Source organism: Gymnoscopelus microlampas (assembly GCF_963454915.1).
Source record: "Gymnoscopelus microlampas genome assembly, chromosome: 13".
In the NCBI taxonomy this organism is placed as follows: Eukaryota; Metazoa; Chordata; class Actinopteri; order Myctophiformes; family Myctophidae; genus Gymnoscopelus; species Gymnoscopelus microlampas.
Window position 1 is genome coordinate 22,863,198 of NC_139950.1, and position 21,779 is coordinate 22,884,976.

At 40.6% G+C, this 21,779-nt stretch overlaps 2 protein-coding genes across 3 annotated transcripts in view; both read right to left on the reverse strand.

Annotated features, from left to right (window-relative positions):
- Positions 1 to 12,798, reverse strand: part of desi2 (desumoylating isopeptidase 2) — a 32,308-nt gene extending 19,510 nt beyond the window's left edge. The window contains exon 1 of one of the 2 annotated variants that reach the window (XM_084075689.1): positions 12,133 to 12,798. In XM_084075689.1, the coding sequence (XP_083931815.1) occupies positions 12,133 to 12,180 (48 nt within the window). In that variant the 5' untranslated portion in view covers positions 12,181 to 12,798. Of the gene's footprint in view, positions 1 to 1,797; positions 1,861 to 12,132 lie in introns of those variants that run through there. The other variant, XM_084075690.1, reaches the window with a different exon arrangement.
- A 1,284-nt stretch (positions 12,799 to 14,082) lies between these two features.
- mtrf1l (mitochondrial translational release factor 1-like) lies at positions 14,083 to 19,733 on the reverse strand. The gene is made up of 8 exons (XM_084076344.1): positions 18,929 to 19,733; positions 18,075 to 18,154; positions 17,648 to 17,752; positions 17,152 to 17,230; positions 16,591 to 16,754; positions 15,866 to 15,983; positions 15,488 to 15,624; positions 14,083 to 14,617 (listed from the first exon to the last, which is right to left on the reverse strand). The coding sequence occupies exons 1-8, from the start codon at positions 19,347 to 19,349 to the stop codon at positions 14,414 to 14,416; spliced, it is 1,308 nt and encodes a 435-aa protein (XP_083932470.1). The 5' UTR covers positions 19,350 to 19,733; the 3' UTR covers positions 14,083 to 14,413.
- Positions 19,734 to 21,779: the final 2,046 nt, after the last annotated feature.

Sequence of the window (21,779 nt, forward strand, 5' to 3'; positions counted from 1 at the left end):
TTGTTCCACTTAGGGGTGCAACAGTTAATCAAACTACTTGATTTAATCAAGGGAATAATCAATCCCTATTTTGGGAAAGTAATTATAGGTGGAAAGTCTCAAAAATAAATAAATCAAAATGAGTGAAAATAAAAACAAAATATTTTTACATGATATGATTGTGTAGTGAAGAATAAAATAATAAGTGCTTAATCGATGATTTGATTAATCAAAAAAGTAAATAATCCATATTTGGAGCACTAGTTCCACAGGTATTGTGTTGCACATACAACATCATGGCTTTGTGTAAACAATCTTGCTCTTATTCTGCACTTACTTGAAAACATAAATTGTTGAAACGAGACATTAATTCTTAGTGATTACAGAGTTTGAATATAATAAAAGATTTTCTACAAAGAGCTTGAGACTTGAGAATCCACAGTGTCCAAAAACATCCTTCTTAGAGAAAGGGTGTTTGTCTGTGAAGCACCTTCTAGTTTGACGAAATGTGATTGCATTTGAAACAGCAATTGTGACTGCAACTGCAGTGTATGATAATTCAAAACAAGGTACAGAAACTAACAAAAAAAAGGGGGGGGGGGGGGTCATTCAGTCACACACTGACTGAATGTGGCTTGCTTGTAAACGTGGGTTGTGTAACAGGAAACAGACGTGTATGAGACCACTGGCAGACGCCTGTGACTGATTCAAATGTTGCAATAGTAGGTTAGAGCTTAGCAAGATTCATTGGGTTAGGACGGATATTCCTTTTCCTTTGATCATTACATTAGCTTCAATGTACATGCGTGCATGTCTTGGATGGGGAAGGGGCAGTCCCCCTTTATAATCTCCTAATTAACATCATACGGCAATGAACCCCTGATTTATATGAGGTGGGTTACTCAGCAAGTGGATGCAAGCTAGTGAACCCCCCCCACACACACACACACACATAATATAGTAAATAAATATAGTACAATATAGTAAAGACAATGTTAATTCTTACCTATACATTCAACTGTACCAAACTGAGTTCAAAATGATGCGCTTACAGAAGCTTAGGTGGTAGCATTGCCAGGTGGATTTTTCTTTACAGGAAATGTGAATTAAGGACTTTCTAACAGACCATTTATCAATGAAAAAAAAATATTTCTAATACGTGTTACCCACCGCACATTCTGCACTCACAGTGGTGCCACTCTAGCGTGTCAGTTAACAACACAGTAGAAATGCATGTGAAAACTTCACGCAGCGGTGTGCACACTGGGTGTCCATGGTACCGTGTCAGAGAACAGGTCAGGACTGTTGTGTCTAATAAAAAAAAACTATGAAAAAAGTAATCCTCTGTCATTAGCGTATTGATTGGAACGGGAACCACTCCATATAGGTCAATAAAGACAATACAGAGGTCGGTAGTCTGCTGCCAACAAGCGCTCTCTGCGCTTCTCACAATAGAAGAAGCTGCTCGTGTTGCTCTACCCCCCCCCCCCCCCCCCCCCCCGCCTTCTGCTCCTTCTGCTTTGGTTGTGAAGTAAGAGTCTTATCTTAACTGGCCCTAATGACCTTAAAGCCCATTAAAACCACCCTCCTCCTCAGCATGGAGAAGGGAAGGTAATGTATGTATATAACTATATATGTGTGTTACAGAGATTAACAGAAAAGTGTGTACATGACTGAATTACACAGAGCAAGATACTGTGGGACAGAGACCAAGACAAACAGCAGGTTCAGCTGTCAGTATAATAGACTATTGATCCACTACACAGTGTGGCAGTGTGGTAAAAGATGCATAAAAGCAGCGCTGCCCCGGAGGCTCACCTGGTAAGACTGCATATTAAGGCAAGTCCTTCCCAAAGCTGGCCTTGGTTCGAATCCGACCCGAGGCCAATTCCTGCATGTCAGCCTCTCTACCGCCTTTCCTGTCCCTCCACTTACTGTCAGTATTAAAATGAAGCAGATCTGCTGGGGTAAATAATAAAAACAAAATATATATATATAATACGGTATAGCTCTTAAAAGAGGATGCACATACTGTAACGAGAATGCTAGCAGGACATTTTTGTTAGCATGCCATTGTCCTTTTGTACTAGAAAATGTAGATTTCTTTGACTGTCTCCAATTTGACACTCCACTGCCAGAGCCATTCAAGGAGAGTTACGTCACCTTCGTCCACTTCTTCGGGCCAGGTCTTCTACATAGCCTTCTATTGGCGAATAGTGACAAAAACCTAAACCGAATGCATTGGAGTCTATGGGCGTTTGTAACTATTTCCAGTTTACATGAACCACGTGACCTACGCCGTTTCTGCCCCCTCAGTGGCGGAACGCTCTAATATAAGGCTCTGCCCACCGACATTTCAAGATATCCCATACTTTTGCAACTACTAGTATAATATTCTTGTCTAATGTATTTGAGTTCTCTTTATCTATGTGTAGGACATCAGCAAACACTGATGATGTTTTGGTCCCATTTATGCAGAAATAGAAATTCTAAAGGGTTCACAAATGTCCACGCACCATCACTGTATATTATGTTATTTAGACAGATGCTAGTTTGATGTGTATCTGCTATCCTAGCATACACTTGTTTTCTTAGCACTCTATTTAATTGATTGCGTACCCTGTAGTTGGCTGACATCTCCTGACAATGTGGGGAGATCAGATCAGGTGACATCTCATGTTTAAAGATGCTCCAAACACAATGCACAGACTACTGACAATCAGCTGATGGCGCTGTTCTGTGCCTGCGTGAGAGGAAATAAATCTACCATACAGGGCATGTTTTTAGCGGCGCTAGCCGCTCTATACCTTTAGGTATAGCTCTATACCTTTAGGTATAGAGCGGATATTAGCCCTCTATACCTGGCTTTTGCGTCAACGTTCTGATTGGTCAGGTCCGTCAACGTTCTGATTGGTCAGGCTCGCCAAGGTTCTGATTGGTCAGGTCCGTCAACGTTCTGATTGGTCAGGTTCGCCAAGGTTCTGATTGGTCAGGTCCGTCAACGTTCTGATTGGTCAGGCTCGCCAAGGTTCTGATTGGTCAGGTCCGTCAACGTTCTGATTGGTCAGGCTCGCCAAGGTTCTGATTGGTCAGGTCCGTCAACGTTCTGATTGGTCAGGCTCGCCAAGGTTCTGATTGGTCAGGTCCGTCAACGTTCTGATTGGTCAGGTCCGTCAACGTTCTGATTGGTCACTATTCATGACATCATAGTGATGTCATGAATAGTAACATAGTGATGTCATGAATAGTGACCAATCAGAACATTGACGGACCTGACCAATCAGAACGTTGACGGACCTGACCAATCAGAACCTTGGCGAGCCTGACCAATCAGAACGTTGACGCAAAAGCCAGGTATAGAGGGCTAATATCCGCTCTATACCTAAAGGTATATCTGCTACAAAAAGCTACGAAGATAGAAGCTGATAGAGTGGGTACCTAGAGTTTATTTTTTAGGTACCCACTCTATCAGCTATGACAGATCAGTTTTTGCCACTTACCTTGGAATGCATTTGGTGATTCGCTTCCAATGGCACTATTTAGTGCCACTGGAAGCCTTTTAATATTGTTTCTCTAGTAGAAACACATATCTATGACAAAATATATCAAAGGCGCCGCTACCTTCACACAGGTGTGATTTTTATCAACAAAAATACATATTCATATATTTGTACACAACAGTCGAAAGGATAAAACAAAAACATACTTGATTGCTTATTTACATTGTGGCCCTTTGAGTGCAAATATGTGTGTAAACCGAGAGTCACATGTTTGGAGGGGGCAGGCAGAGACCAGACCCATAGAGCATTGGTTCTCAAAGTGGGGTCCGGGGACCCCCAGGGGTACTTGAGGGGGTTCCAGGGGGTCCCCAGCTAAATGATGGATAGGAACCAAATGGACCCTTATGGCTCTGTAACTCTGAGAGCGTACAAATGGAACCAAATGGACCCTAACGGGTCCATTTGGTTCCATTTGTACGCTCTCAGAGTTAAATTAACATTCATTTTACAATAGGAATTGGGGTCCCAGAGATAGAGATGCCATTGAATGGGGTCCATAGCTTAATGCAGGTCAAACTGGGGATCCTTGAAATTAAAATGGGTGAGAATCACTGCTAGAGAGCCGTAAAAATCTTCTCTTATGGGGGTCCCTGGCTTATCTTTTTGAATGGGGGTCCGCGGGCTAATAAGTGTCAATTTGGGGGTCCTTGACATGAAAAAGTTTGAGAACCACTGCCATAGAGAGAGAGAGAGTTCTGACACTCACGTTCCCTTCATCGGCCCCAGGTCTTCTACATAGCCGTCTATTGGCGAATAGTGACAAAGCCCTAAACCGGAAGTTTATGGAATGCACTGAAGTCTACAGCTCCTTGTAACTATTTCCAGTTTACACAAACCACGTGACCGGTGCCATTTCTGCCCCTCATTGGCGGAACTCTCTAATACAAGGCTCTGGCAGAGACATTTAAAAAAAAAAAAAAATCAATGATACATACATTCATAGTACAATATCCAACATAAAAGACAACTAAAATAGCAACAAACAAAAAACATGGGTTACTTACTGCAAATGGAACCTGCAACAACTCAACTAGTTGATATAATTAGTTGATATAATTAGGTCCAGACTGTCCAGCTGTTACTCAGCCAGCTCTTTCTGGAAGAATAGAGCTAATCAAATATGGCTTGCAGGCCAATATGGCAGACACGCTGGCGTGTCGCTCCGATGAACAGCAGTATCTAAGTGTGTAAAGTGTATCTATGCTCAGAATTCCCAGTGTTTCTCAGTTCTTTGAATCCTATCCCAGTTAAGTGGATTCCCTGGACAGCTCTGAGTGTTTAAGCCACCTTGTTTAATGACACCTCATTATCTATTTACTACCTGTCTACCTGCCTGTGTGTGCGGTATGTATGAGCATGCACAGTCTAGACATATTAGAGATTAGAGAAATTAAAGACACTGATGCAAGATTTTTAAAGAATAGGGTATAAAACTGAGGCTGAGAGGGAGAGCAAGGATGTGAGACAGAAATAGACCAGAAAAAGTGCTCCTTGGAGCACAGGTCTCCACCAGGTCAGGTTAGGGTATTGTGAGCCAGCAATAAAGTACAGAAGTCCTGACGTCACTCGTTCATCCCCAGGTTTGTAAAGTCATTTAGCTATGGAGAATAACATTGGGTCATCATAGAATCGTCTCATATAAGAATTGTGGTCCAAAAATAAACAAACTGTCTCGGCGATATTGACAGGGAGGAGGTTCTGTATCGTATATGATAGTCAGTCACTTATATTTTATACAGTCTGTTTCTGGCGAAAATTTAACTAATTCGGCGGAAGTAACATTATCGTTTTCTCACCGTCAGTTGATGCTTCATATCCATAAGAGTAAAACCGCCGGGGTCATTTGTTTATCTTTGGAACACAGTTCTTATTTGACGCGATAATAAATACGTCTATGGGATTCAGAATGGGGGTGGAAAACCGCGAACCAGGTAGACAAACCTAGGATGTGTAAATTACGTCAGACTTCGGTGCTCTATGTTGATGAAATATGACAAATCGGACAGATCCTTCTTGATCACATGACTATAGAAATAATGTGTACCGATTTGCATGATGTTTGGACAAAATATGTAGGAGTAATATGTGTTTTGCAAAAATCGGCCTCCTGGTGGCGCTATAATAGGGCAATGTGAAAAGGGTGGCATTTGTTCCTCAACGTAGTGGGCATGTGCGTGCAAAGTTTCACAGCAATCGGACGCTGCGTTCATGATTTGAGGAATTTTGTTCAAAACGGGGCACTCATACAAACTTTAGATGCCAATCTTAGCCAATCAGGATGGAATATGAAAATTGCGACAGATCTGAGTAATATCAAATATGTTGTTTTGCAAAACTCAACCTCCTGGTTGCGCTATAACAGGCCCATGTAAAATATTTGGGGCAGAGGTTCTGCTCTGGCATCCAGGGAGTGTGTGCACACAGTTTCACGTCGATCAGGCCAACGGTGCCGGAGATTAGCTGTCCACAGACGGATGGACACACACACACACACACACACACACACAGGGTGCAAAACATAGTCTCGGCCACGCCTTCGGCCTGGCGGAGACAATAACAAAGTATGGCACAGATGAGTTGAACACAAAATGAGCCAGAGAAGAGAGAAAAAGATTATAAAAGTGTGCTCCTCTGAGCACACTTTTCACACATGACACCTTCACACGCTTCCATTTCAAATCTGCTTCTGAGCCAATATAACCAAGCTATGGGTCAAAGAACTTGAAAACCCAGGACTACAGATAATATGCACAGAGGCTATTTTAACCAGCAAGTCAGTCCATCTCCCCCACACACTTTCTGCTGCCCAAATGTTCAAATCAATAAAAGGCGGAAAGGAGAAAAGCATTGCAGAGCAGGGTTCTCTCTCTTTCTGTCTGTTGTAGCTTATCCTTTCATTATTGCTCGATGGTGAGATTGACACCGTCCTGCAATAAAGTATAAATTTAATAAATAAATATTTATTTATTATTGAATAAATAAATTAGACTTTTGAGCTAAAGTATATGACAACACAAGGAACTATATCTCCATCTCTCACACACTCAGGCAACACCTCTTTCTCTCTCTCCATATGTTTCTTTTTACACCTTTTACACAGCTTGTTCAAGGCAGGACTGTTGTGCAGCTATTCTTCCTCCCTGTTCTGTGGACAAGGAATCGTGCGGCATTGTTGTGAAAATGTCTACCGACACAGACAGCTGTCATCTCATGTTGTGTGCGCGTGTAAGATACATAAATAGACTGAGCGAATGAGAGGAAGGGAGAGAGTGACATTACGTTATGAAGTGACTTTTGTAACTTTGGAATTATCTTAATTCTATAATACTAGACCATACCCGGTCGACGCATCCGTGGGGGGATATGCGCACATGATCTGGCAACCCGGGAGGCGACATTGTTTGACACATAAACGCTAATAAGAAGCTGAGATTTGATGAAATTGAAAAACGGGCTTCACAGTTAAGTTCAGATGGTAATGGTCAATGGCTGTGTGCAAAATCAGAGCAATTGGTCCAGCCACTGAGGAGAACCGGGTAGCTTCACCTACCACTACAGAGGTTACTAGAATTATAGTAGGATAGAATAACTGAGGTTATTCAACTTTAGCATTAGCATGCACTTCTTATTTGGAAAAACACCTTTATGTTGCTCTGTGAAGGAAAATGCTTCAATATGGGAGAGCTTCTGTGACTGCGGTCTAAAAGCTTCTGTGACTGCGGCCTAATTACCTGTAAAATAGTCTTAACACTACATGCTGAGACTGTTTTACACATCACACCTCTGATTCCACAATGCAGACATGCCATGTAAAAGCCCACAGAGGGCGGCATAGGGTCCGCTATTAACGGATTGCCTGATTGCCCAGGATAATTAAAAAAAAGGAAAACTGCAGGAAAGTGAAACCTGTCTAGACCTGCGGGTCGGGCAAGTACCAATTGAGTGCAATATTTCGTTTAGATTTCATTCTTGATTTCTCCTATCAGTTGCTGACTGCCTGCCTGTCTTCTGAAAGTGTTCCAGTTAAACCTGATCGCATTCGTGCGAGTGCATGCTGATCATTAGGTTGGTCTCTCCCTGCTTCACAATAAAGGCATATTTCACATTCAAACATGTTTGGGGTCATTTCAAGGACGGGTGTTTTGATGAATCTATCAGGGTTGAAAAAGTTCGAAGTTACAATGGGTTTATATAAGGAGGATGTCTGATAAAATGTCTGATAAAATAAATATCAAATATCTAAATACTGAATCAAGCAACTTAAAAACAGTCTGGTGTGCTCACAAAAGCCAGAGTGGATGTTAAAATAACCCCAACCATGTTTGAAAGTGAAATATCCCTTTAAATCATCAGTGTGTGTGTGTACGTTTATAAAACGCACATATAACATGACTCATGTCATGTCCCCAGAAATTAATTTAAATCAAATCACACAGAGCTTCCCCGTTCACTTCCATTATATGGGAGACAAGGGGCAGAGTCCTGCTGGCGGAGCTGAAGCATGTTAAGTTCGACGCGTGTGAAGCGTCGGGTTCAACACTAGTGAACCTTGACCGGGCAATGTAATATAGATTAGATTAGATAATAAATTGTTATTTGAAGAAAGTCATGTCTGTAGTGTTTTACAGACGATAGATTTGAGAAGTATACTGTAAAATAATCTATGCAATGCACTGCTGGCAATGGTACCCAAAACGCAGGGCAGATGGGAGAAGTACTTGCCCTGCAGGGCAAGTAGCAAAAAAACTTAATGTCAGACCCTGGCAGGCCTGGATGGATCTTCTTAATGTCACTACTACTCTCTCTCTTCATTTCTCTGTTCACTCTCTCCCATTATTCTCTGCAAGCTGGCAGCAAAGAGGAGCCTATCTCTTCCTCTCTTCATCCTTTCTTATATCTTTTTAAGCAGTAGGACATGGCAGACTAATAAGTCATCCTAGTATTTCTGTCTTTAGGGCAGGTACACACTGTAGGACTTTTAAAGTGGTCTGGGAGTCATCTGATCGTTAAGCATTACACATTGCAGGAGTTTATTTCTTGAAATCAGCAGTCATATATCGTTGTGGTTTTCACCCTATAGATTGATCCCCGACCAGGGATTACACACTGCAGGATAGTTCACTAGGATGCTGTCCAGAGTCAGACCCAATACATACATTTGTTTTTATTCCAATTTATTTTAACAGACGTCTCCCGACCGTGATACCATGAGAGACCGTGAGTGCTCTCGCTCTCTCTCTCTCTAACACTCACTCTCTAGGCGCTTAACTCGCAGCTAGATAGGAACAATGATCCCTCTATCCCTTACCCACTGATCTCTGCAGGCTAGAATGTATGCATGTATCTGATTGTTTTTCACTCCCTCTGTACGTATATATCTCCATTTCTCACACTGTTTGCCCAGTGATCTTCAGAAAGACTGTATGTTATATTTTGCCCTAGGCCTAGGACATATCCATCCCCCTCTCTCCTTCATTTTCTCTCCTTTCCGTCTTCCTTGATTATTACCCAATCAAGCTAAGAGTAAATGGCAGCAAAGTCAGTCAATCAGTCTGTCTGTGTCTGTAAGTCAATGTCTCCGTTCCTCATTCTCTCAACGCCCCTCTACTTTTCACACCTCCTCTGTTCTTTGCAAATAGACAGAGAGGCAGCATGTCTATAAATGGAGTGGATTGAAAGAGAAGTTACAGTTAAGTAATAAAAAAAAAAGAAATCAATTCATATATTATCATATTATACCAACTTGTGCCAAGCTAAAACTCTTGCATCTAACTAAACATTACCAAAAATATATATATATCTATTAAACTCAAGAGTTCAATTAAGGTGCCTTCACATCTAAAGCTCACTAGTCGATTTATTCATGCACTCTTACAGGCACAACCATTCCAACATCTAACTGTAAACAAAAATAACTTACAACTACTAGGCTTCTAATAAAAACTGTAGTATTAAATAACATATTCAACTCCTTTCGAACACTGTTTCAGAGGCATCGAGAATTTCATTCTTATTAATCATACATTTATATAATCCTGACCTGAGCGCCTCATTGTTGCTGCAGAGTTTCTAATGAACTTAGAATTTAACTAGGCTATTGTTATCCTCGCTTCAGCAGGCTTTTCAACACGGAGGAAAGCCTGGTATTTGTTCCAAACTGGCCCGCGTTATCCGGTTTAGAAAAAAGGGGGTGAAAAATGGTGTTCTGGTGGTGTGTTCCGGTTGGCGTTGCATGTTTTTGTTCCTCCTCGTTAACCCAGCCCTCACCCTCCTCATCCATCACACACATGCACAGTGCACAGTGCACACATCTCCTCTGGTAGGGCTCATAATGGACTGCCATATAAAAAGACTTTCACTAACAACAGCAGCATAGAGAGACAGAGAGAAAGAGACAGGAGGTGGACAGAAGATAGACAGATAGAGCGAGATATAGAACAGGAGAGAAACAAGAGACGGAAGACGAAGGTAGCAATGGAAGCAATGTAGAAAACTGTCCAGAAATGTCATCCTAGTGTCTCAGCGGGTTGCACTGTGCACTCTTAACCCGTTCAATCCAGGAACGCATCTACAAATGTCTTCTACATCTTGACAGTTTTCTGAAAACTGTATGTTGCTATAATATCAGTGGTTCTCAAACTTGTTCATGTCAAGGACCCCCAAAATGATATGTATTTGGTCGTGGACCCCCAACTCAAAATATTTTGTTCCAGGGACCCCCCAGAAGCAAAGATTTGAGTTACAAATATACGCTTTAAAAAAAGTGATATTCAAAGATTTGCACACATTTTCATGATTTTTCAAAAATAGCAGATCTACAAGCTCATATGAGCTTGTAGATCTAGCTTGTATATCTGCTATTTTTGGATAGCAAAAGTATAAAATAATGGCTATAGATAAAATCTAAAATGACACAGATATGTTCAAGGATAGAATGGGTTAATCGTTAGTTCAAATATGGCTATTTACAGCTCATCACATGTTATTGCATCTCCTATCCTGCCAGTCACTTTACAGTCTAATATCCAACAGCAGCATTCAACATATAAGCTATAGTCAATGGGCATATCCAATGAGACATACTATAATTTTCATGCTTTGCTGGGACTCCTTGTACAGTATGTGTACTGTACAAGACAAATTCTCCTCTGCGGCCCATGAAGATCTATTCCAGTGGTTCTCAAACTTTTTCATGTCAAGGTCACGACCCCCAAAATGATATGCATTTGGCTGCGGACCCCCCATCTCAAAAATATTTTATACTTTGGCTATTGAAAAACACCAGATCTTCAAGCTCATAGCGGGGCAATGAACTTGTGTATCTGCTATTTTTGAATAGCCAAAGTATAAAATATGGTTAGTGGTTAAAATGATTGTGACGCTATACTAACTAATTTTGCTGTGGACCCCTGGGGGTCCCCAGACCCCACTTTGAGAACCAATGATTCAATTCAGTCCTGTTCCACTCTGTGCCTATAACAGAATGAGGTCACACCAACATGATGACACTGCAGTGAGCCAAGTCACGGTTGGTTGTCTCTAATGACATCTCACTGCAGGTGTCAAGTAGCCTAACACAGTGAGACATAACACAGACAACTATAATAAAACACAACACTGGGATAAAGGTGCAAGATACAGCCGTTTGTTATTTCATGTGATGGAGAAATTGTTTTTTTCTTAATATTTTATAAGCATGGAATTTTGGCTTATTCAATTGGTGAATTTAATTCATTTGAAGTTACTCTGCATAGGGACAATGACTTCAGTTGTAAAAAGAAAATGTTAAGAATGATGCGTGTAATGACCTTATTATGCACAATTAGTACAGTACATACAAATGTTGCCTGTATATTACAACAAACAAGTTACTCAAACCCGCTTGCAATGAAGCAATCAGTACCAATCAATGATTCATCAATGGAGAAATTACTATTGCTGGAAAACTGACTCAATACTACTACTGTACATGACAACAACGCGACAAATTCAACCTCTGGCCTTTGTAACAGCCAAATCTAGGTGTCTGTCTGGCGTGGCCTAATCTTGTTTTGACTTTCACATCCAGTTATTGTTGCTTTTTGCACAGGTTTTAACATCATTATTGTAAACCCCTCCACTCAATCACTATTCTAAAACACTTAACCTCTACTTGTTGAGGTAAAGTTTGTCTCTAGCAACTGTGGCTATTTTCAGTAGTGCATGAGTGCTATGAGGGGAAACTGGTCAACTTTCTTGGGCAGAACTTCTGCCTGGAAGTGTGACTTCTGTTCACCTGACTTCACTGTTTTGGCCATAGAAGCTTAGCGTTCCCAATTAGTCATTTTGCTCCACTCCCAATATGGCAATGAAACTACGCCGACACAACACAACAATATTTCACACATCTGAGTGTGTGTGTGTGTGTGTGTGTGTGTGTGTGTGTGTGTGTGTGTGTGTGTGTGTGTGTGTGTGTGTGTGTCACATTGAATGATGCCACACAGTAAAATCAGTGTTCATTCATCAAAATGTTGGACACACTTCCAGAGCCTTATTGTGTGATAAGTTATTAAGTGACATCTTTTGTGACATGTTTCCCACCAAGGCAACTTACCATGTCATAAACATTTAGAATGATCGGCTCGTTTGCCATCACTGGCATCAGGATGTCTTCCCTCTACGAGCCTCTTCTTCTGTTCTGTCTTCCTCAGCTCCCCTTCCTCTTCTTCTGTTCTGTCTTCCTCAGCTCCTCTTCCTCTTCTTCTGTTGTCCCCCTCCTCTTCTTTTGCTCTGTGTCTAGTCTTCCTCAGCTCCCCTTCCTCTTCTTCTGTTCTGTCTTCCACACAGCCCCCCCCTCCTCTTTCATACAGAACCTTTCCCCTCTCGCTAGTTTCTTGAAAAAACTACATGTACTCAGTTCACAAACATGGCCAGACATATGCAAGCCGCCCGTTGCACTGACAAGTTCACTAACCGCATTCGTCCAGCATCCGACAGGCTTTGTCCAAAAACAAATCCCACATAAAAACAACGAACAGCTGATGAACTGACTCGCTAGCTTAGCTTCTTAGCCACAACGCTCGAAGTGAAAGCGACACTTCTAGGATGATAAGTGAGTATGCACGCCGACGAATTAGCACGAAGATGCCGAAAAGTCATTTTCCCGAGCGACTTCCAATCCGATATGTCATTGCGTGTCAATATTCCCCTATTGCAGTGATAGCTATATATTATCCTCCGTGGCTAGCGGTACTAGCGCTGGGCTGGAAGGATGGATGTGACTGTTTGTTGAGAGAGAAAACTGGAGTGGACGGAGAGAGAGGAGAGTGGGCGAGGGGAGCCGCACGATGAATCGACTTTCAATTAGTCAACCTTGGTGCTGCTGGTGCTTGGGATCCTGGGATATGTAGTTGAAGAAGGATGGACTCTTCTATTGTAACATGAGCTGCTGCTGGGCCTGGTAGTAACAGGGTAGTATCTACTAGAGCAGTGGACTTCAACGTTTTTCAGGCCAAGGACCCCTTAGCTTAGAGAGAGATGAAGCAGGGACCCCCCCCCACTACATATTGTATAACATTAAACTTTTTCATTGATTTCATATAACTTCAGACTTGTGTAGCGTTGCATTGGATTCATGCATTTTCAGTTAACCGGTTAAAGCCTCAATACTTAGAAAACTTGTACTTGGTCTGCTCTTTTTTTCCCCACTACACCAAACCTCTTTGCCAAAAATAGCCGATCTACAAGCTCACAACGCCTCACAGCGCTACCAAACCAATCTAACAAATACTGCTAAATATTTGTTGCAGCATAATATACATTTAGCTATATAATAGAACTATTCTATTATGTGAGCATCGATTAACAGGGCTGGTTTGCTCTATAGTTTGCCCTCAAGCAGCGTTGTTAATAGGCCTACATCGTTTAGTAAAGGTAGATGGGTGTCTTCAGATTTTATATCACACAATCTTAATGATTACAAGTCATATACTTTTCACAACAGAGCAATATTTAGGCTAACTAAAATAAACAAATGTGTTGATTTACTTATTTGTAATTGATCTTTTATAATGTAATATAGATGTGTATATTCCCTTGAAATAGTTTGCTTCCCAGAGAGGAGTGTGCTGTCATTGTCATATATGGGACCCCAGCCGTCCTCGGAATTGTATTATTATAATTTTTTACATCTACTATCCAGATCAACTTGTGAGATCATTGGACTCTATGGATTCTCTCTGTTTGATGCCACCTGGTGGACTTAATAACCACTTAAGCCCTATTTTATACTTTGTCATTCGTCGTGGTCCGTAATGAGCTTGTAGATCTGCTTTTTCCGCGATAAGGTTGAAAGTGGTTAATACAACCTGTCAAACTGCCTACCTAGCATAACAGCCTATATGGACTCTGATGACACCACTACACTAGTATGTTTTCTCTCCTGTGTGAACCGCATTGTCGTTTCATAGTACAGTAAAATAACATCTCAATAAAATCTCAGGATTCCTTATGGCTGTTTATTGTATAACACTGCTACCAGATCAGAATAAGTTATTTTCGGGTTTCCTTGGTCAGTGTAAACACAATAGTACATGTGCAATAGGTTTGACAAGATTCACCAGGAAGCTTCCATTTCACGTGTTGACATAGAATATATGCTGTTCATTTCCATAAAGTTTTTACATACAATTTAAGGCAGGTCATAATTCCTGAAATAAGTGCTCCGTTTCAGGAGAGGTCAAGGATTTTTCCCAGTTTGTACATGGAATTTGACCATTTGGAACCAGCACATTTCTAGTACAGATGATGCACCCTGTTGCACTACAAAGATCCTTGACTATTCATTGTCTATAATCCAAAGATTTATCTGTTTTTTGAAACTGACAGAGAGTCAGTCAATACTCATTTTCTCCAAGGAGGTCCATGAGCATCTCCTGATTGGAGAAATCCTCCAGGGAGGAATTCATTTCCTCCAGTAGCTCCTCCCCTATCAGGAACTCCTTGATGCTATGCACAGTCTTCCCTACACGGTGATCAGTGACCCGGTCCTGGGCGAAGTTGTACGTACGGATCTTCTCTGACCGGGCTTTGGTACCAATCTGGAGACGGGAGAAATAAAGCAGTAATTGGGTTACTGTATTGTATTTCTGAATTCCTAAAACACTCCATATTCTATTGAGAAAGGTACATTTAACTTGGTTAAATTGGTAGCATACCACACAAATAGGCCTAGGAATGGTCAGCTTTCAATTGATAAAATCTTTGACGAAAGACGTTTTAATTGTGTGCCTTTATTTTTCACCAGATTAAATGACGTGTGTCCAACATAGTCCTGATCTCAGAATATTTCCTCTGAAACAGAAGTGTCCAGTCCTTTAACAATATCCTTTATTTTACTCTTTAGAGAATAATGATTATTGCTTCCAGTCTTCTGTAATTTGTTTTGTCAGGTTACAGGTGACAAGGATTTTTTGCATTTGTAATTTATCATGAATATGATCAATACATGCCCCATGTAGTAAAACAAATCTTGAATTGAATTTCTGACTTATTTATATAAATGGTTTATCTCTCCCATCTCCCATAAATCTTCACACCAGGTAGCTTCCGTTTGCAAAGATTTTATTGTAGACGTCTCATGAAGCCTAGTGCTCATAAAATCTTTGCAAACGAGAGCTACCTCGTGCAGATGTATTTTTTTCTGCTTGGTGAGCTGTTTTGATACAGTATCCTACCTAGTAGGTCTAGGATGTGCATGTCTTTTGTACTTATATCATATCTCTCCCTTCCTCTGTGATTATTTAATTTACCAGCTGCCACTGCTTTGCATTATACCTGCTATATACTTTGAATTATATCTCTATGTTATGCCACCTGTAGTATATTTGTATGTTATCGCACCTGTACTTTGCATTATACCTGTATATTACCCCACTTGTACTTTGTGGTATATTTGTATGTTATCCCACCTGTACTTTGCGTGCATTGTAGCGTTTGCTAGTCTCCTCCTCCAGTCTCATGGAAAAGAGTTTGGCTCTCAGGCTCTTCATGGCCATTTCCCTGTTCTTTATCTGTGATCGCTCTTGTTGACACTCCGCCACCACACCTACAAACACAAAAAAAATATTTGAGAAATCATCATGACCAATTTCCCTTTTCTATCAATACAAACAACGTTGTTAAACCAGTATGAATGATTTAGGCCAGGCCAGGCTCATTAGATCATATAACACTGCCATGTGGTGCATGGCTAAATTAGCACCATTTTGAATTGCATCTACAAATAGCTATCATTTTATTCATTTCTGTTCAACATTATTATTAGTACAGTAATGAACAGTAATTACCAGTAGGTAAATGCACTATTCTCACTGCGCTGTCTGTGGTGTTGACATGTTGGCCTCCAGCTCCACTGGCCCTTTTGGTCTCTATCTTCAGGTCTTTAGGGTTTATAGTGAAAGCGATCTGAGGAGGGAAAGCAAACGATCAGCCAAAATGTGCACCCACATTTAATGCAGACACGCATAGCGATATCAACACTCACCAAGACCATGACTACGTTTTTTTTTTTTGCCATTTCTTCCGTGTAAATAAGTGTTTAGAAAATGCTGCAATTAATTAAACGACGACTTCACCCATTTTCAACCTTATCTTCGTATAATTGGTCCTCACTAATGCTCATAATGAAATGGTACAATTTCTCTCTACTCGTTCTGTGTCTCAGAAGAGGGCTGTGGACAGTTCAGAAACCTGCCTACCAGTGACATCATCTATGGGGAATCCAAGCTAATAGAAACTGCAGGCTATTTATTCCTGGAAAGTTAGCATGCTTACTATAGTGGAAGCCATTGTTCTAGCATTAGTAGAAAAATGGAAATATTGTTTAAGAAAAAAATTCTGCCTAACGATGATGTTGCTGGTAGGCGGGTTTCTGAACTGGCCACAGCCCTCTGAGACACAGAACAAGTAGAGAGAAATTGTAACATTTCATTATGAGCATTATTGAGGACCAATTATACAAAGATAAGGTTGAAAAGGGGTGAAGCCTTCCTTTAACTCTTTTAAGTGTCACCTCAGTTGGTTGTGGCAGTACAACAACAGTCATGGTACTGGTGTGCATGCGTCCCTGTTTCTCTGTTTTGGGGACCCTCTGGACGCGATGGACCCCAGCTTCAAACTTCATCCTCTTGTAGCTTTGGAGGCCACTGATGCTGGCTGAAGCGTGCCGCAACCCACCTGAAAACACAAGATGGACACAAGATACATGTTAGCTCTCCACCAAACAGAATACAACAGATTACTACAGACTGGCAGTCGAATGAAGTCGGGAATGTGGGTTGGAAGGTGTGAAAAAAAGTTGCTGAATGCACCTGAGAGACGACACCGACAGGCTGCTACTATGGTGCTAAAAATAGCCTATGGCTTGAATTCTTTTTCAACAACAAGCGCACTGCTATTCGACGCTTCCCTACAACGTGCAACGGCAACAGAGTCAGACGCTTTCCAACACTTACACTTATAGGTTTAACTACCAGGAAGGCATTACCCAAAAAAAGCCCAAAAGTACTGAATATTATTACAGTCATTCAGTGACTGACTGTACAGTAATTATGTTACAGAGCGAATCTCTTACCTATCTCACTGGTCATGTACTCAAGGATATCGAAGGCCCAGCCCTGGTGCTGAGCAAAACCCTGGTACATATCAAATACCTGCAGGTCAGAAAATAACAAAGAAATATTCATTGTTACACAGAGAACAAATAAGAGCATTATTAAATGTTAGCTTGAAAATCTGTTATTTTAAGCAAGCAGCAACTTGGGCATTAGGCATTACACAGCCCTTGATGACAAAGACCAGAAATAATACATGGCTGTGTGATGATGAAGTGGAAAAATATTCTGCTTTTAGTGTGCACTTTCCTTCGTTGCATGCTATATGTCAACGGCATTTCATTAGCAATGAATGACATATACTAATAATAGTAATATATTTTTTAAATATTGTAACTGTCTGAAAAGGTGTCATATAATCCCATGAAGGATGGGCCACAAGGTGGCATAACACTTAAATAAAATAATGAATTCACTCATATACAAATTATTTGTTATTACTACTAAAACTCTAACCTCAGCTGTGAACAACATTGCCTCCTGACCACCGACACCAGCTGTGACTTCAAGGACAAGGTCGCTCTGGTCCAATTCCTCCTCAGGGATCAACAGACCCAGGATCTAATTGATGGAACAGAACGGGTTGCTTGAGACATTCAAGTTCATGTGAGAACAAATAGCCTATGTTTTGTTCAATCTGTATGGTAGAGTTTGTTAATTCAATATAACTTATACAATTGGGGTGGTTGTATTTTGTCTCCCTGCTCTTCTGTTGAGGCTCTATTATCTCAATTGTAAAAATGTCAGCACTTGCGCAGAAAACCGGGGGAAAGTTACATAACTGACACTATAATCATAGCTACCTTTGTTTACATTTCGGTATCTTCTATTGTAGTAACTTAAAATATTATTCAGTCTTCTTTTGTATGTGTATAATTTGTACCCTTTGTCTGATGTCATGAATGTCATAGAGACAGGCTTCTCTCTCCAGGTCTGCCAGCTCACGCAGGTCTGGATCTTCATCTATGAGGACACAACACAAGACATGTTATGCTTCACTAAGTTGTGCCAGGCAATGTTTTCCAGTCATTAGTCGTTATGTTGTCTTTTGGTGTGCTGTGCTCGTTTGTAACCTCAAGAAGTGACACTTATAGCTACCGCAATTAGCGTCACTACTAACTGCAATAAATATAACTCTGATTGGGCCTCCTGAGGCCTACTCTTAACATCTTGACAGAACATGAACATAAACAGCTTTAATGTGTATGCTTCTACTTGTCTGGCAAACATTAGCCAGGGGTTCTGTGGTCTCACTAGTGGAGGAAAGTAACTAAGTACATTTACTTAAGTACAATTTGTATGTACTTTTACTTTACTGGAGTATTTCCAATTTGTTATACTTTCATTTTATATTATATATTGTACTTTTTACTCAAGTACAAATGATTAGAAAACTTTAGTTACTAGTTACTTTGTAGATTTGGATTATTATTATAAAACATACATTAACATCAGCCCTATTAAAACTTTTTTGTGAATAGATGTAGATCTGCTAATTTCAAAAGATTCTTAAACATTTATACATTTGAAACCTGTGAAATGGGACCATTCTGCATAATGGGGACTTTTACTTTTCGTACTTTATGTACATTTTAATGCCAATACTTTGGTACTTTTACTCAAATACATTTTTAATTCTTGACTTTTACTTGTAACAGAATATTGCTACATTGCAATATTGATACTTTTATTTTATTTGAATGTGAGTACTTTTACCACCACTGGGTGAGGTCTCACCTTTCAGTAGTGACTCAGTCTCTGCCATATCTTTCTGTTTGGTTTCCAGCGCTCTGATGCAGTGGATGAGCGGTGCCAGCCGCGATACTTTAGTCCTCTTTGCCTTCAGTTCCTCTTCACCCCCCTGGTCTCCTGTCATACTGTTGTTGTTGACCAGTTTCAAACATTCACCATAATCACTCTCCAGCTTCTTACAATAGTCCTGCAGAGATCTTCGAGCAAAGATCTCATCGACAGTCAGTAATTTAGTCAACATCAATGGCAGACCAGTATGCAGAGTTCTGGTGGAGGACCGTTTATGAAATCCAAATCTCTGATGAAACGTGACAGTTGGTGGTTTTGGAAAACAATGAGGCACCAACAGACCCACAACAATATTCTTCCCAATGGGAAACATGTGAGAAACTCGTCTGTGGAACATTATGCTACTTTATTTATATGTTTATTTGGAAGGGGCAGCGCACATTAATTCAATTAAACACCACAGATACAATGCCGTGTAAATACACCGGATTTAGCAAGAATGGTAATTTTCATCCGTAGTCCCCATACATAAAACAAGCAACATTACCAAAAGAGCACCTATAAACATGACTGAAAGGGTACAAACAGAGGAGAAAAAAGTACAGTAAAAAATGCCTAGTTTTGACCTAAAATACTTCTTCAACTAGTACTTGGCTCTTTGCACCTTACAACCACGCGATGAGTTTCATTCATAAACTATTCAAATTACTTTTAGGAATGAAATGTTTGCGATGTTGATGCAAATGTATTTCCCACCGTTGTTGTCATGTCGGCGTCCAAGGGCGCAGACATGTTGGATGTAGTTTGCACATGCGCATTGCACACGAAATCACGGAAGGCTAGAGCAGTGTTGCCATGTCGGCTTATTATAAGCGACTTTGGGCTTATTTTTCTGTATAGTTGCTTGTAAAAATGGGTACATTTTAAATTATTGTTTAAACCAGTGGTTCTCAAATATTTTCATGAAAAGGTTTTGTGCCCAGGGAGCATTGTGTTGTTAGAATGTTTCAATTATTTTTCCAAATATTCCACATTTTATTGCAAGTTTTTTTTTAAATAGCAGATCTACAAGCTCACAAAGTGTCACGATGTGACGCGTTGTGTGCTTGTAAATCGGCTATTTTCAAATAGCCGACGCATCATAGGTTTTAAGTGCTCATGTGGCCTTGTTGCTTATTTTGGGCTTGTTTTCCTAGACCTGGTTGCTTATTTCTCTCACAAAACCTGCCAACGCTACCATAGAGTTATAATCGTTATATTATACCTCTATGGTTATAATATGGGCTCGCTAGACAGCTCTCTGCCGCCCTCCGCAGGATAACCTTTTCGAAGGACCTTCTCTTCTTGGGGGGCTCTGGGGGGGGGGGCTCTTAAACTTGTTCATGTCAACTCAGGAGGACCCCGAAATGAATATTATGTATGTTGGGCCCCATCTGAACATATTTGTGCCATGTATTATGTAATACATTCAAACATTTGCACATTGTTCACGTTTTTTTAAAATATCTGATCTAAAAGCTCACAGGGAATTCGCATCGCCACAAGCTGTGAGCTTGTAGATCTACTATTTTCAAGTATCTGAATATTCTCAATAGGGTAAAGTTGTAAAACCGGTCCCCACTTTGAGAACCACTGCCTTATCGTGAAGTGACCGCCATACCAATACCATACCTCTGCTGCTCTGTCACAGTATGGATCTATTTGACTTTGACAGGCATTAGCAACTCTTTAAGCCGCCCATTGTGGCTCTTGGTTCATTAAAGAATTAGCATATGCCGGTTGGTATGCAAATGATGTAGGCTGTGACTGACCACAATGATTTCAGTATGGAAGTGTTATAATCTACGGACAACAATTTTTCCTGTTGTTTTTAGAACGTTTCCCTATTATATCACCGTGCGCGATGTCATGTGATTTCATAGTCACTTTTATTTCATTTTTGTCCCCACACACACACACACACACACACACACACACACACACACACACACACACACACACACACACACACACACACACACACACACACACACACAGTTGAGGACAATAAGAACATTGCCTGCAAATGTGCCTGCAAATGTTTCCTCAGCTGTAGACCTACATGTGAAACTAAAATCCCTGAACCTTGATATTGTTAAATATAGGCCTATTTTGTCATTTAACATTTTCTTGTGTTTTTTCTTTTCTTTCTTTCTTTTTTAAGAAACTAAAGTAAAGAAGAAGAAGAAACATCCCCCATCCCAGGCTGCTGTGTGGTTTCACTGAAACAGCCCACCGACACATTCCACCCAGGGGTGTGAAACTATGCATATGAGAGTTCCAGTCTAAATAGTCTCACAATGGGGGCCCCAGAGACTCCCTGTGTCTGGGAATGCCCCCTCCTAGGTCTGGCACTCACACAAACACTATATTAAGTTGATATCTAATTAGTTTAGTATATTCTTTATATTGTTGTCCTTTCTTATTTCAATAAAGCGTGGCATAAGACACCATGGTTTTCACCAATCTACCACAGCAATTACAAACAAAACGTTTAATTAAAAATCAAACGGCCCATGACTCCAAGTGATTTTACAGTCACAGATTGTTGTTGTTGTTGTTTTCTTTGCTATTTTGTGAAATGTGGTATGAGCATGAGGCCTAATTCTATACCACAGGTATAAGGGCCTATATTAAGCATAGGTTAAGATACCACAACAGAAGGCCTGCCATAACTGCATTCACTGTCTGTAACTATAGACTTTATTGCTTAAAGTGGGGTCCAGGGACCCGGGGGTATTCGGAATTAAAACTTTTGAGAACCACTGGCTTACTTCTAATCAGGTTT